This window comes from Crinia signifera, chromosome 19 (genome assembly GCF_055691185.1).
Source record: "Crinia signifera chromosome 19, ASM5569118v1, whole genome shotgun sequence".
Taxonomy (NCBI): domain Eukaryota; kingdom Metazoa; phylum Chordata; class Amphibia; order Anura; family Myobatrachidae; genus Crinia; species Crinia signifera.
Window position 1 is genome coordinate 102822481 of NC_139226.1, and position 14476 is coordinate 102836956.

The 14476-nt window shown below is 44.9% G+C and overlaps 1 protein-coding gene across 7 annotated transcripts in view; it reads right to left on the reverse strand.

Moving 5' to 3' along the window:
* GRIK4 (glutamate ionotropic receptor kainate type subunit 4) overlaps positions 1-14476 on the reverse strand; it is a 234319-nt gene that overhangs the window by 52970 nt on the left and 166873 nt on the right. For all 7 annotated transcript variants that reach the window (XM_083163052.1, XM_083163053.1, XM_083163055.1 and 4 more), the window contains 3 exons: positions 13388-13566; positions 11841-11894; positions 11518-11679 (listed from right to left, as the gene is read on the reverse strand). In XM_083163052.1, coding sequence (XP_083019178.1) covers positions 11518-11679; positions 11841-11894; positions 13388-13566 — 395 coding nt within the window. The remainder of the gene's footprint in view (positions 1-11517; positions 11680-11840; positions 11895-13387; positions 13567-14476) is intronic.

The window sequence follows — 14476 nt, forward strand, 5'->3', positions numbered from 1 at the left end:
CATTCGGGGACCCCCCCTCCCGCGATTCATGCCCCCCTCACGCAATTTACGGCACCCCCCATACCCCCCTTCCTGCGATTCGGAACCCCCCACGACCCCCCCTCCCGCGATTCATGCCCCCTCCCGCGATTCACGGACCCCCGCACCACCCCCCTGCGCCCACCCTCCCTTGATTCACGCCCCCCTCATGCAATTCACGGCAACCCCCCACACCCCCCCTCCTGCGATTCGCAGCCCCCCCACGACCCCCGCCTCCTGCGATTCATGACCCCTCCCGTGATTCACGGACCCCCGCACCACCACCCCTTGACTCACGGCACCCCACGCGCCCCTCCCGCAATTCACGGACCTCCGCAACCCCCCCTCCCGCAATTCACTAACCCCGACAACCCCCCTCCCGCAATTTGCGGACCCCCCTTCCCACGATTCAAGCCCCCCCGCACCCCCGCCCACGATTTGCGGACCCCCCAGACCCCCTTCCGGCAATTCCACCCCCCAGCGGACCACCGCGGCCCCCGCTCCCGCATTTCACGTACCCCCGTGACAATGGGGGATCCTGTACCACCACAAGCAGGTACCGCCCCTAGGTGGGAAATCCGGCCCTGGCTGCCGCACTGCAGGTTTCCCCACTGCCCTCTGCACCAGCGCCACAACTTTTATCAATGTCTTGCCCACATACCACTATTATACAGCCTCCTGCTCTCATGCACGCTCACTCCCTCCCAGTGGGAGGAGACGCTCACCCACTGCCGGGAGCTGCATACTGTCCCCCACCCTCCTCCAGTTCTAGGGATGCCCATCGACCATCAATGATTTTCAAATAATCGATGGTTTATGGCCGATGTTGAATACTTTTGCCATCAATGTGGGAGGACACTGCCCTGCCTCCTGTTCTCCTGCCCCGTAACTTCCGCCAGTGGAGACCCGCTCACCCTGTGTTGCCCACATTCCCATATCATGCTTTACCGCCCAGCCTCCTGCTCTCATGCACCCTAACTCCCACCCAGTCGGAGGAGACACTGACTCCTGTATTTCTGTGCTGCCACGCTGGACCCTCACCCACTGGCAGAAGCTGCACAGTGTCCTCCACCCTCTTTAGTCCCCCGTATGCCCACACACCCCTATCACTACCCAGCTTCCTGCTCTCCTGAACCGTAACTTCCACCACTGGGTAATCGCTGACGCTGTGTTGCCCACATACCCCTATCATGCCTCATATCCCAGCCTCCTGCTCTCATGCACCCTAACTCCCACCCAGTAGGAGGAGACACTGACTCAGGGCCACCGTCCGGTACTCCTGTGCTGCCATGCTGGACCCTCACCCACTGCCAGAAGCTGCAATACAGGGCATCTTTCATACAATTCTAACCATATTTCTCACAATACAAATGTTCACAAATTAAGGGGCGTAGCCCCTTACGCCGGTGTGAAGAGCGCCCGTAGGGCGCGATGAATCACCTAGTATATAATAACAGCTGTTTCGCTAGCGCATAACAGCAATTCTGCGCAAGGTGACAAGCCTGTGTTAATGTAAGACAATCTGAAAATTGCATTTGGCGGATCCTTACTGTTGCCATTAAAATAACAAAGCTATTTACATACAAAACATACAGCGATCGCACGCTAATCTGCTATTGTAATTCTGCCCCAGAGCCATACAGTCTGTCTCTCATTTCTACTCAATCTATTTATGTTCCCATTAGTGCTTCTCCGTTTCCCACATACATAGATTTAGCAGCAATCAAGAATTGTTTTATGTTATTTGTGTCCAGACGTCTACAGTGAATACAAATGTATAGACATGTAATTGGACCACAATTAAATGTTTCTCTGTAGTGAGCTACTTGGGTAAATAAATGTGTACGGATGTGGCGCTCATAAGGCAGATGTCCAGAGAAAGAACAATACAGTAATTGGTCAAGTTTCAGTAATTAAAACTCTTATATGACTAGTAGATTAATTAACACTTTTAACCAGATGTTTGTGGCTAACATTTAATTAATGTTGTATCCAAATTCATAAATGTAAGTGATACAGATGGAGCCGCTGCCATCCTTGGCCGGCGCTCGCCAGATCCCATTCACTGGCGAGCGCCGGCGATAGAGACTGGGACGCGCGTGCGTCTTATGCGCACGCGTGTCCCAGTATCACGGCGGCTGGGCAGCGTCTCCCTGCCCGTCTCCGCTTCAGGGATACGCTGCCCAGTTGGGGGGAGGGGGGGTCGGGGTGGCGGGGGAAGCAGCGGAGACCCCCGCCAAGCTCCGTTGCCACGGGGTGGTAGCCTGCCGCTGGTGGGGGATGGCGGTAGAAATTTATTTTGGTCTACTTATTTAAATTGTTTTACAATAGAGCAGCGCTACAATATATGTATTAACACAGTGGATCAACTGGGAAAAATGCTTACAAATGTATTAAATGAATACTTTCAAGTGTTAAAACTTGGCATGCAGAGGTGAATCCAAAGTCTGACTCTTGGCTAACTAAGGCCTGCTTGGTCTTATAAAGCCCAGTCATTCCTATGGGCTAAAAGCACATCATGCCTCCTTAGAGTTCTCAGTCCAAATAAAGCAATACATGACCACTTGGAAAAGAATCATCACCTTTGGTGGATTTGGAAATGTTCCAGGTTTAAATGAAGCAACCTTACTAGATGGACACCTTAGGCTATGAGGAAAGACTAGCAAAATTGGGAATGTTCACGCTAGAAAAGAGAAGCCTAAGGGGTGACATGCTTTACATATACAAATATATTAAGGGCAATTACAACGATATGTCAGGCATCTATTGACTTTGAAATCAAATAGTAGAACATGAGGGCATGCAATTAGACTGGAGGAGAGAAGATTTAGAACAATTAGATGGAAAGGCTTTTTTACAGCCAGGGCAGTAACATTTTGGAACTCTCTTCCATGTGAGGTGGTGTCGGCAGGTACAATAACGTCATTTAATCATTTATTCGATGAAAACATCCAGGGATTTAACCGGTACTGAAAGGTTGAACTTGATGTATGTAAGTCTTTTTTCAACCTAAACTACTATGTAACTAAGGGGGTTACTTTGGTTCACTCTTTCTGACAAATTCCTTCTTAGATGGACAAAACCATGTGCACTGCAGGTGGGGCAGATGTTACTTGTGCAGAGAGAATTAGATTTGGGTGGCATTTTACTTCAAAATAGAGATCTATATTGCAGTGTAAAAATAAAGCAGCCAGTATTTACCACGCACAGAAACAAAATAACTCACCCAAATCTAATTCTCTCTGCACATTTTACATCTGCCCCACCTGCAGTGCACATGGTATTGTCCATCTAATAAGGATTTTGTCAGAAAGAGTGAACTAGAATAAGGCCCTATGTAACTATGTAGATGGTGTTTATCCAAGTAGGTGGTATTTTAATTGTTGAGTGACTGGGAATTTAGACTTTAACTTCCCATCTTAAGTGCACATTTACCAAACTCATTAGTTAAATAATTGTTTATTATTTTTGAACATGAAACTAATTTTAATATATGAAGGTTGTAGTGTGATTGAAGCATTTGCTACCGATGCAGGGTGTGCTGTTGGACACCATAGCTACTCAGTAAGTATAAATCACACTGTCCTCATACCATTATATATGTAAGACTGGTACTATTAATACTGCTACTTTGGACTCTGGGAACTAGTCTTGCCAAACTAGACTCCATACAGCATCACATTGAGCAGTAAGACTGGCACCAGGATCACCTCTCATGTATCACATGTTGTCCATGGAACACATAATTGGACTCTTGGACCTGTCACACTGGACTCTACATGGTAGGACCAGATCCTGAAGCCAGTTGGACACAACCATCAATACTCTCAAATTGCCCATCTTCCCCATTCTCGGACTCCATCATTTTCTAGCACTGTCTGGAGTAAATGTCCTATAATCACAGTGACCATCAGACATTAAGGTCTAATGCAACATCTATATAATATTTTATATTATCATATTATAATGCAGGCTCAACCTGTAGGGGATTATGAGTGGGCCACCCGTAGTCTTACTCATCGTCTAAAGGAAAAGCATTAAAAGAAAGTAGCCATTGCTTGCACAGGATACCTTGAAGACAAATCCTGACTGATTCATACATATGGGGAAAGCCAGGGATGACACTACTAGCCAAACTGACATGTTCTGCTATGGTGTTGTCAGAAGTGGGATTAGGCGGACCCTAAACGAACCACCACATAGGCTTATGCTGTAACTGTTTCTGGACTTTTTGCAGAAACAGCAACAAGAAAGAGAATTTCCGCTGAAGTAGTGTCAGCAGCTCCAGTACGCCCCAAAATGCAGCTCTCAGTTGATCTTGAGGCATTCTTCACCATTTTGGGAGGGTGGCTACCTCACAAGCATGGTCCAAAAATGTCTGGATCATATGGATTGCGCTGCTCCTATTAGGAGAGGCCTTAGCTGCATATGCATCTCAATCATGGACCGTGGGACCTCCACGTGAAGTGTGTTCATCATTTGGACAATTCAGGCATCGAGTTTGGGAGGTGTCACAGAGGGACTGCTCCTTTTCCAACCTCTTTACCATCTCTGAAAGGCTGACTCATGAAAGGCCCAAATGGAAGATCTTGCTCTAAAAGGGACCTATGAGAATGTACTTTTAGTATATGGTCAAGAGAAAAAGGGAAACAAATGACCAGCGCTGTAGTGGATACCCAATCAAGGTTATCTTCAATGCAGTTTTCTATAAGACTCTCAGCAGATAATCTTCCTGTTGTTATTAGGAAGTAGACTTACAATTAAATTCGTTCAGGGGTGCCCGTAACGGTTTCTTTTCAAACAGCCCTCACACATGCAGGAGAATCGACATGCAGAAATAACGACATGAAATCAACTTACATGAAGTTTCAATCTCGCGTGCACATAAAAGGTTTCTTTGTTTGCCAAGTCAACGCAGACATCAGGGAACAGGTAACAGGGTCTTTATTCTTACACTTTCACAAATCCAACAACGACAAAACGGGGAAAAAGTGGAATGGAAGGTCCAGGCTGTGCAGGTGGGCGGATCGCTGGCCACACTTCTCCCTCACTCTGAAGCGTGCTGCAGACAACACCGCAGGTGGAAGGTCCAAGATTGTAGGTAGCGCCGTGTAGATCCGTCTCACTGCGCCTGGTGTATGTGCGGCTAAATCATCAACGCGTTTCGGATATATAACGATATCCTTTTTCAAGATGTGCCGCCATGAAGCCGGGAGCTGTTCTTATAGCACGCCTGAGTCAATCACGTGATCCTCAGCCGGCCAATGATGTATAACCTGTGTCCGGCTATATTCTAATGGCTACATTCTAACCTATCAATTAGGATAAAGTGCTATAGTGCCACAGAATATATATAACAATGTATAATTTAACCGGAGATACAAAAAAGTACAAAAGTATATAAAGTACAAAAATGATACAAATTTATGAAAGCGAATATATTTAAAATAGATTAAAACAATATAATAAAAAGTTTTAAAAAACATACAATATTGCACACAAGTCATAGCAGCATATATATTGCACTTAAAAAATTGCTAAAACTCATACATAGCCGGACATTTGAGGAAAAAAATAGAGAAAAAGATAGAAGGGAGAGAATAAAACAGAATTAGTGGTATGCTAGTATGATACCACCCACTCCCCCATCATATATCATATTAGCCATTTATACTCGTAATCCACGTTTAGTCCATTAGGGACCATGGTATTAAGCGTGAATATACATTTCATCTCTAATCTGGCTAAACGTTCCTCTATATCATTTTTTCTCCAGCTGGATTTACAGATTTTTATACCACAAAATGATTTCAGCCCTTTAACATCACACCCATGTATTTCCTTAAAATGCAAAGAAACATTGTGTAATTCATGGCCTTTTTTTATATTACGAATATGTTCGGATGAACGGTCTTTAAAATGTCTTCCTGTCCGTCCAACATATTGCTTGCCACAATGACATTCCAACAGATACACTACGTTCTTGGAATTACAGGTGATAAAATCATTTATGGTAAAACTTTCATTGTTGGTATTGGACTTATATTCTGTAATTTTTGGTGCAGTCTTACATGCTTTGCACATTTGGCAGGTGCCACAGCGATAAAACCCTTTTGATAGCACTCTGGTGGTACGTTTAGGGACTGTTTGTGCACTTCTGACCAGAATATTATTGAGGTTATCAGCCCTGCGGTATGTGAATTTGGGGCGAGGTCCTATGAAATCTTTTAAGAGAGGATCCTTAGTTAGGACGCCCCAGTGCTTACTAATGAGTCGGCCGGCTGAGGATCACGTGATTGACTCAGGCGTGCTATAAGAACAGCTCCCGGCTTCATGGCGGCACATCTTGAAAAAGGATATCGTTATATATCCGAAACGCGTTGATGATTTAGCCGCACATACACCAGGCGCAGTGAGACGGATCTACACGGCGCTACCTACAATCTTGGACCTTCCACCTGCGGTGTTGTCTGCAGCACGCTTCAGAGTGAGGGAGAAGTGTGGCCAGCGATCCGCCCACCTGCACAGCCTGGACCTTCCATTCCACTTTTTCCCCGTTTTGTCGTTGTTGGATTTGTGAAAGTGTAAGAATAAAGACCCTGTTACCTGTTCCCTGATGTCTGCGTTGACTTGGCAAACAAAGAAACCTTTTATGTGCACGCGAGATTGAAACTTCATGTAAGTTGATTTCATGTCGTTATTTCTGCATGTCGATTCTCCTGCATGTGTGAGGGCTGTTTGAAAAGAAACCGTTACGGGCACCCCTGAACGAATTTAATTGTAAGTCTACTTCCTAATAACAACAGGAAGATTATCTGCTGAGAGTCTTATAGAAAACTGCATTGAAGATAACCTTGATTGGGTATCCACTACAGCGCTGGTCATTTGTTTCCCTTTTTCTCTTGTCTGTAACTACACTGGGGTTTCTTGCGTTAACCCCTTACAAGAGACCAGCAGCTAATTATCTTTTCAGCGCTGGGTACACACCAATCCTCCTTGTTTTAGTATATGGTGTCATGTTGCCCCAAAGAACAGAATTAAGATATCCCAGATTAGGAGGTGGTATGGAAGTATGTAGTGCCAGCCTACATTAAAAGATGCCAACCTCCTTTTAGCACAGGGTAACCACCTACTATTTCTTGGCCCTTTGTTTATAGGAACGTTGCTCAGTTTTGTGCTGAATGTTCGAGGTGTCAAAAGACAGTGGTGAAATTCCTGTCTCCTGTTCCATTTATTTCCCCCCAAATGGGGTGGGGATCGTTTTATCGACCATAGTTAGGTCGACAGTCATTAGGTCAACACCCTTGGGTCGACAGGTGGGAAGGTAGACAGCGTTCTAGATCAACATGGGACAGGTCGACATGGGTTTAGGTTGACATATGCGTTAGGTCGACATGGGTTAGGTCGACATGGGTTTTTTTCACTGTTTTTTTTTACCCGAATGTCGACACAGTCGACATGGACACAGTTGGAAGTCAACCGCAGACCCTCGCATCGCTAGCTTCACTCGCAATGCTTCGGGCACACTATTTTATTCTCACACCACGCCCTAGTGGATGGTAGGGCATGAAATACCGCCTGTCAGCACATGTCGGCTCAAAAAACAGTGAAAAAACACCTTTCGACCTTCACCCATGTCGACCTAGAACCCTGTCGACCTTCCCACCTGTCGACCTAAGTGCTGTCGACAATATGACAGTATCCCCCTAATTGTAGAGGTCTTGTTTCATAAAAGAGGGGTTGAATATGGTCGTGGGACAAACTGAACCATCTGGGATGGGGGTGTGGCCAAGTAATGAAGGCGTGGCATCACCAACTGGGACATGTGCATATGAATGCAGGTGTTTTGTCCCAACTGTTTGCTTCAGCAGTTTGCTTATTGAAGGCCCATGAGCTGTGAAATAGGGATGAGACCGAATGGCAATTTGTAGCTCAAATTGGTGTGTAGCCAAGAATAACCATCTCCGTACAGCATGCACTGTATATTTTATGCAAATAGGTTTAAAGCATCACATAAAAATTCAGGTTCCCACATGTCATAAGCTTTTATTCAATTGAAAAATAAATAAAATAGGAAATGCCTTGTTTGTGGGTGCAAGTACTGCAGCAGTGGTGTAAGCAATTGTGTAAGCAACATCCAATTGTAAAGGGCAACGGAATATGCTGCGCTATATAAGAAACTGTAAATAAATAAATAAATACTGTATGTTCAATGGCTAAAAGAGGACAGGTAAGAGGACAGGTCTTCCCCAGTGCAGAAAGCAGCAGTCCTGAAATTGTATTTGGTTTAACAAGATTTGAGAAATCTGTAAAATGCTTAATATTGTCTTTTATACTTCAGGAATTGCACCTGCAAACACAGGTGAACACATATTTTCTTAAGGAAACATACACAGGGCCGGTGCTAGGGTGTTCAACGCCCCTCTGCAAACTAAAAATTTGCGCCCTCAATGCCTGCTGAAGGCACATGATGAAAAAACACATAATGGGCTTAGTAGCAGCAATACCATATGTAGATATGTAGACATTTTGGTGCCCTGTGTTAGAAAACGAATTAGTACCCCACACTCACACACACACCCACCCACAGACACCAAAACCAGTGATAGTGCGCACCGTAGGCTTGCGGCAAAATTTACACCGTAATTTACACTGTAAATCCTATTACACATGATTGCCACACACCGTAGTGCCCATAACACATTGTCACACACCATAATTCCTATTACATGTTATAACCCACTGTAATGCCTATTACATATTATGCCACAACCGTAATGCCTATTACATATTATAACACACGCCATAATGCCTAATACATATTATACCACACACTGTAATGCCGGTTAAATATTATGCCACATAAGTGGCGCTTACCTACATGCTCATTGCCAGGAGTTACATGCTCGTTGCCAGGGGTTTCTTGCTCAAATACAGGGGTTACATGCTTCTTACTAGGGGTTTCATGCTTGTTGCCACGGAGCTACCATTAAATGCTTATATGGTAAAGTTAGACAGTTTTGTCAGTACTGGGGCAAGGAGGGGGTTAGGGTGAGGCAATATATATATATATATATATATATATATATATATATATATATATATAATGATGTCTTACATTTAATTTGTGTGGTTTTGGATAAGCATATTTAATTGCTTTTAAAATAAGAAGTTTATCTATTATAACTCTGCTTTCCCTGGTGGTCTAGGGTGAAAGCACTCAGCAAGTGTTTATTACCAGATAACCTACCCCTCCCCCCTTTCCCAGCAGTTTTGGGGTTGCTGGTAGCCTGCCAAGTACACCTACCCAAGGCAGTGAAGAGAAAGCAGGGATGGTCCATGCTGTAGCTGCAGCTCCAGGCATGTCCCGCGCATGTCACACAGGCAGCGCAAAGCACAGCAACATTGCAGCTGCCCCAGCGGTGTCCAGGCTATTGCTGAAAATACTGGTAACTGGAACACTCTCGGTGGGGAAGACCCGATTAAACGATAGCCGATGCGGTAGTCAGCACTGCGTTGTTGCTGTGCTTCCGGCACCGCTGTCTGTATGACAGGTGCAGTACAGGAGGCACTGTGTCCCGGCAGAAGCAGAGTGGTAGTGCAGGGAGAGGCTTGAGCGCCTCTTTAGTCCGGCGCCTTCCTGCATCACAGGAGCCGCTGAGTGGGTAGCGCCGGCTCTGAACATACAATAGGTCCTGTAAAACCTGTTGGTACTTGTGTATTAGCCGGGTGCCCAATTAGCAGACGTAGGCTAAGCTCTGTTGTCAGCGTAGTCCAACGGCTGCCTAGCATAGTTAGCATAGTGACTCTGCGGCAGCCCAACGGCTGCCTAGCGTAGTTAGCGTAGTGAATCCACGGCAGCCCGGCTATGTCCCTGGAATCCATGGCTCTGTCCCCGACGTCCATGCCAAGCCTAGTGAGCGCCTCTCATACAGTGCCGGAAACCGCCAGATCCCCTGCGCTGGTGGACGCTGGCGGAGAGGGGACCATGCGGTGGAGAGGCGCTCCAGCTGTCTGAGACACAGGTGAATCTCAGACGCTCCTGCGTCTCAGTAATTATTAGCACGTGCGCCTCATGCATAAAGGGGGTATGCGGACGCAAGTGCGTCCTATGCACAATAAAGGAGGCATTTTCAAACCCCCACTATCCACGCCAGCCCGAAGCATGGCGAGCATTGCGAGCCCCGGGAGGGGACGCATTACGCGTCCTCCTGTCCTGTTCATACCCCCACTATCCACGTTGACGTGGAGTTCATATTATAAAGTGTGGCGAGTGCAGCGAGCCCCCGAGCCCAAAGCGTGGCGAGCCCCGCGAGGGGACGTGGAACACATGTGAAGTAATCCACGTCATTGGTTCGCTGCACTCACCACACTTTTTAAAATCAACTCCACGCCGACGTGGATAGTGGGGTATGAACAGGTAGGGAGGACACGTCACGCATCCCCTCGCGGGGCTCGCTGCGCTCACCACGCTTTGGGCTGGCGTGGATAGTGGCGGTGTTTCAGGAACACATTCCCACCTGCCATATCATACATCTGAGACAGTAATGACAACATGTGTTAACTGGATTTTAGTTAATAATAAAGGAGAAAAGATCACATTAACAAATAACTGAGGAAAGTTGGTATTACTATCATGTACTACCATCTTCTAAACAACGCCATACCAAATTTCAGATTGACTCATAGGTTAGTTTTTTCTCTCCACCACGACAATGCACCAGCTCCCTCACCTGGAACTGTTGCGGCCAAATTGCATAAATTGCGCTATGAATTGTTGCCGCATCTACCATACTCACCTGACTTTGTTCCCTGTAATTTCTTCTGTACCCTAACCTGAAAACGTGGCTCGCGGGGAAAAAAAATATTTTCCATAGACAATCGGCACTCACACTCAATCCTCCATCACAACCACCTGGGATGCAGACCCAGGGTTTCCAATAGAGGCAGATACAATTATATCTTCAAATGCAAAATAAAAGAGCACTCACAATGAAGATTTGTATTATGCTAAACTTTTTACAGCATAACAATTACAGTACATGTTTCGGCAAAGGACGAGTCTTCATCAAAACACCTCCACCACAGCACAGGACAAACAAACCCATCTAGGTGTCAAGCAGCTACAGTACCTAAACACCAGCACTGGGTCAGCTGATGTAAGGCCACGTGGGCAACAACAGGAACAGGAAGTGATGTCTCTTCCACCCAGAAGTGATGTCAGCATTCACTTCCTGTTCCTGAGATACAGAAAACACAACATATTGACTTATATAAGTTCCAAAATGTTAAATTATGCAGTCCACAGGCTAGTCAACCCCATAAACAATGCAAAGCACCTGGTGTGACCTTACAAAATCAGCACTTCCAATCTGATGCACCCAGAACTGGAAGGGGACACGGTTTTGACCAAAAATTTAAACAAACCACAAACAAACAGCTATAGTTAAACAAATCATTCTTACACCACCCCTCGACCATAACAAATAAAGCACTTACTGCGGGACCAGTGAATGGGGAATGGTCGCAGTTCTCTTCCCAGGACTGCTGAAGTATGTGTTTGAATTCCGGAAAGTAACTGTGGGACTGATTGAACATAGAAAAACTCAAGATATTCACTCGTTCATCCAGTGGGCTGTCGAAGCGCTGCAGAGAAAATTCCTGGTTGAAAAATATGCCGGGGGTTAATTAAGATTTAAAAAAAACAAATAAACATCTTCACGTTTATCGGTATGACCAAATTGTATAAGCTATTGCCACAAACATATCACGAGAAACATGAAGCAATTTAAGGTTTAAATATTTAATAATAAAAATCTCACCAAATTTGTAAAGATGTATGTGTAATAAGCGGACACCATTCCCAGCTCAGCGGCCTGTACAAAGATTAAATGTAAATATAAAAATATAACATAAATAAGCATTAAAATACTTCCAGTTTCGGCAAAATATTTTCTGTACAGACATTATAGGGCCCATGTATTATTTTACACAGGGGTTAAAGTGGAGAAAAACTAGGTGGAACTGAGTTTCACCACCTGTTATGGTAGGGGAAACTCAGTACCACCTCCACCATGGCCATACACAGTACTTTCAACAGAAAAGCCGATCCCACCACCCACATCAATGGAAGATGCCAGCAGGGCTATTGTCACTGACAAGCTGCAGTCACTGCCCCCTTCCTCAGGTCCTGATGGCTCTATGATTCTCTTTCACCAGCAGCCAGGCATTTGTCCCCTCCTCAGGTCCCCGTGGTTTTCTTTTCTGGTGAATGTCGACCTTCCCCATGTTGACCTAATGCTTGTTTTGACATAATGACCCTGTCGACCTAACCCATGTCAATCTTCAGTCATGTCGACCATCAGTGGTCGACCTAATGCTTGTAGACCTAATGTCTGCCTATCCAATGATTCATACCCACTTAGTGATGTAATGTGAATAGGGGCACTACTAAATTTGTAAATACTAGGACACTTCTGTGTGGTGTTAAATTGCCCAGGGGCACTATATGCATTGTAATGTGTATAAAAGTGTGCTACTGTGTGGTGTAATTTGAATTGGGGGTACTATTGTGTGAACAAATCTAAAGGTGTGTGTGTGTAAGGGGGGGGGGGGGGGGGTTAGGAGATTGGGGAAATAAACTCCACTTCCTCCTAGGAACACTTTAAACCCTGATTTTACACAATAATTTGAATTTTGTTCCTTCGCTGTTCTCGGCAATAAGAGATTCTGTACCGTGGGAATGCATTAAACATCCCATCCACGGAGTCCTTCCACTTGTACAATGAATGTATCTTGAGTTTTAAAAAAATCCTACATTTGGAGGATTAGCTTTAGGACCACATTTGGGTTAAAAAAATGATTCTAACTCTAAACAAGAGCCTGATGATGGATTGGTTACACATTGGTTGTAGATGAAACTCAGAAAAGCATTAAAAATAGTATCTGTCCACCATGGTTCTTGATCAGAGGGTCAATGTAAACAGTCATTAGGTCGGTCACCATGCACAAGGTCAATATTGACAAATGGTCAACAATGGCAAAGGGTCGACATAGAAAAGATTGACATATGGAACAGTCAACATGAGTTTTTGAATGTGATAATGCGGAGAGATATAAAGTACCATCCAATCAGCTCCTAACTGTCAGCGCACATGCAACATTAAAATAACAGTTAGGGGCTGTTTGGCTGGTACTTTATCTCTCAGCAAGGCTTAGTACATAAACCCCTTTATTCTCTCCAAGCTTTGATAAATCTCCCCCAACATCACTGAAATGTGTGCTGAGCATAATAAAAGAACACAAATGGCATAAATGGACACAATAACGCATAACCAACCTGCACTGAATGAATATAGTGTGTGTGTACCTTCATCAGGATGGTGTGAGACATTGATGCATTGGCATGGATTATGATAGTGTTAGTCTTGTCGTCTCGGATTTCCTTTAAAAGTGGCGTTGGGTCCCAACTATCATCGAGCATCCTGACGGAAAGGCAGTCCTTGGAGATCAGAAACTGGCGCAGGAGCTTCTCAAGGTTCAGGAGACCTAGAAATGGAGTTTCTGTTAACTTCTTAAAAATAGCAAATGTTGTACAAACCAACTACAGGAATGATATAATGCTTGCCAATACATATAATAATATAGAACACAAGCACATTTTATAGGCTATCCACACCTGCTGGCATTATCTCCATTGGCCGAAAGGTTGAACAACGCCTGGGCATACCTGGCCAATGTGGACATCACATGATTGGATGTGAGCCGATCATGTGACCTAAGGACAGCCTCTTCAACTAACACATAGGCTTCTTGACAGATTAAGACTCAACCTGGGTCTATATATCCACCCTATATAAAGCTGCACTACCACCAACTGATCATGTTCATTAAAGTGTAGCTGTTTTTTCTCCGGTTGCTACTCCCTTTCCCTCACAGCTGCAGCCGGTGCGGAGGAGGACAAATCACAAGTTGCAATCAAGAAATTGAGGCTTATAATTGATCTTCTCATTCACAAGCCAATTACCCGGTCGCCTTTTTAAATGAGTAAATGGCGCATTGATTTACCAGTTTTCTATTACAGAATTGTCAGACCGTGTGATGATTATCTGCGTGGAGAAGCCCTGAGGAACATCTTAGTCAAATTCTATGAGGCGGTAATTCAGCTTTAAGGAATAGGTTAAGCACAGTCTTTGGCTGTTTACATTCGATCATTTAGACCGGTGTTTCCCAAGTCCAGTCCTCCAGCAACAGTGCCCTTCTTCCCGGTCTCCGCACAAAATACAAATGAAAGATTTAAGCTGTGTACACATTATGCGATTTTCTAAACGATAGGCATGATAAGGATATTGTTAATGATAGTTTTGTGCATATTGTGTGTACACACTATGGGGGTTATTCAGACTTGATCGCTGTTGTGTAACATTTCAGAGGTCTGCGATCAGATAGTCACGCAAGA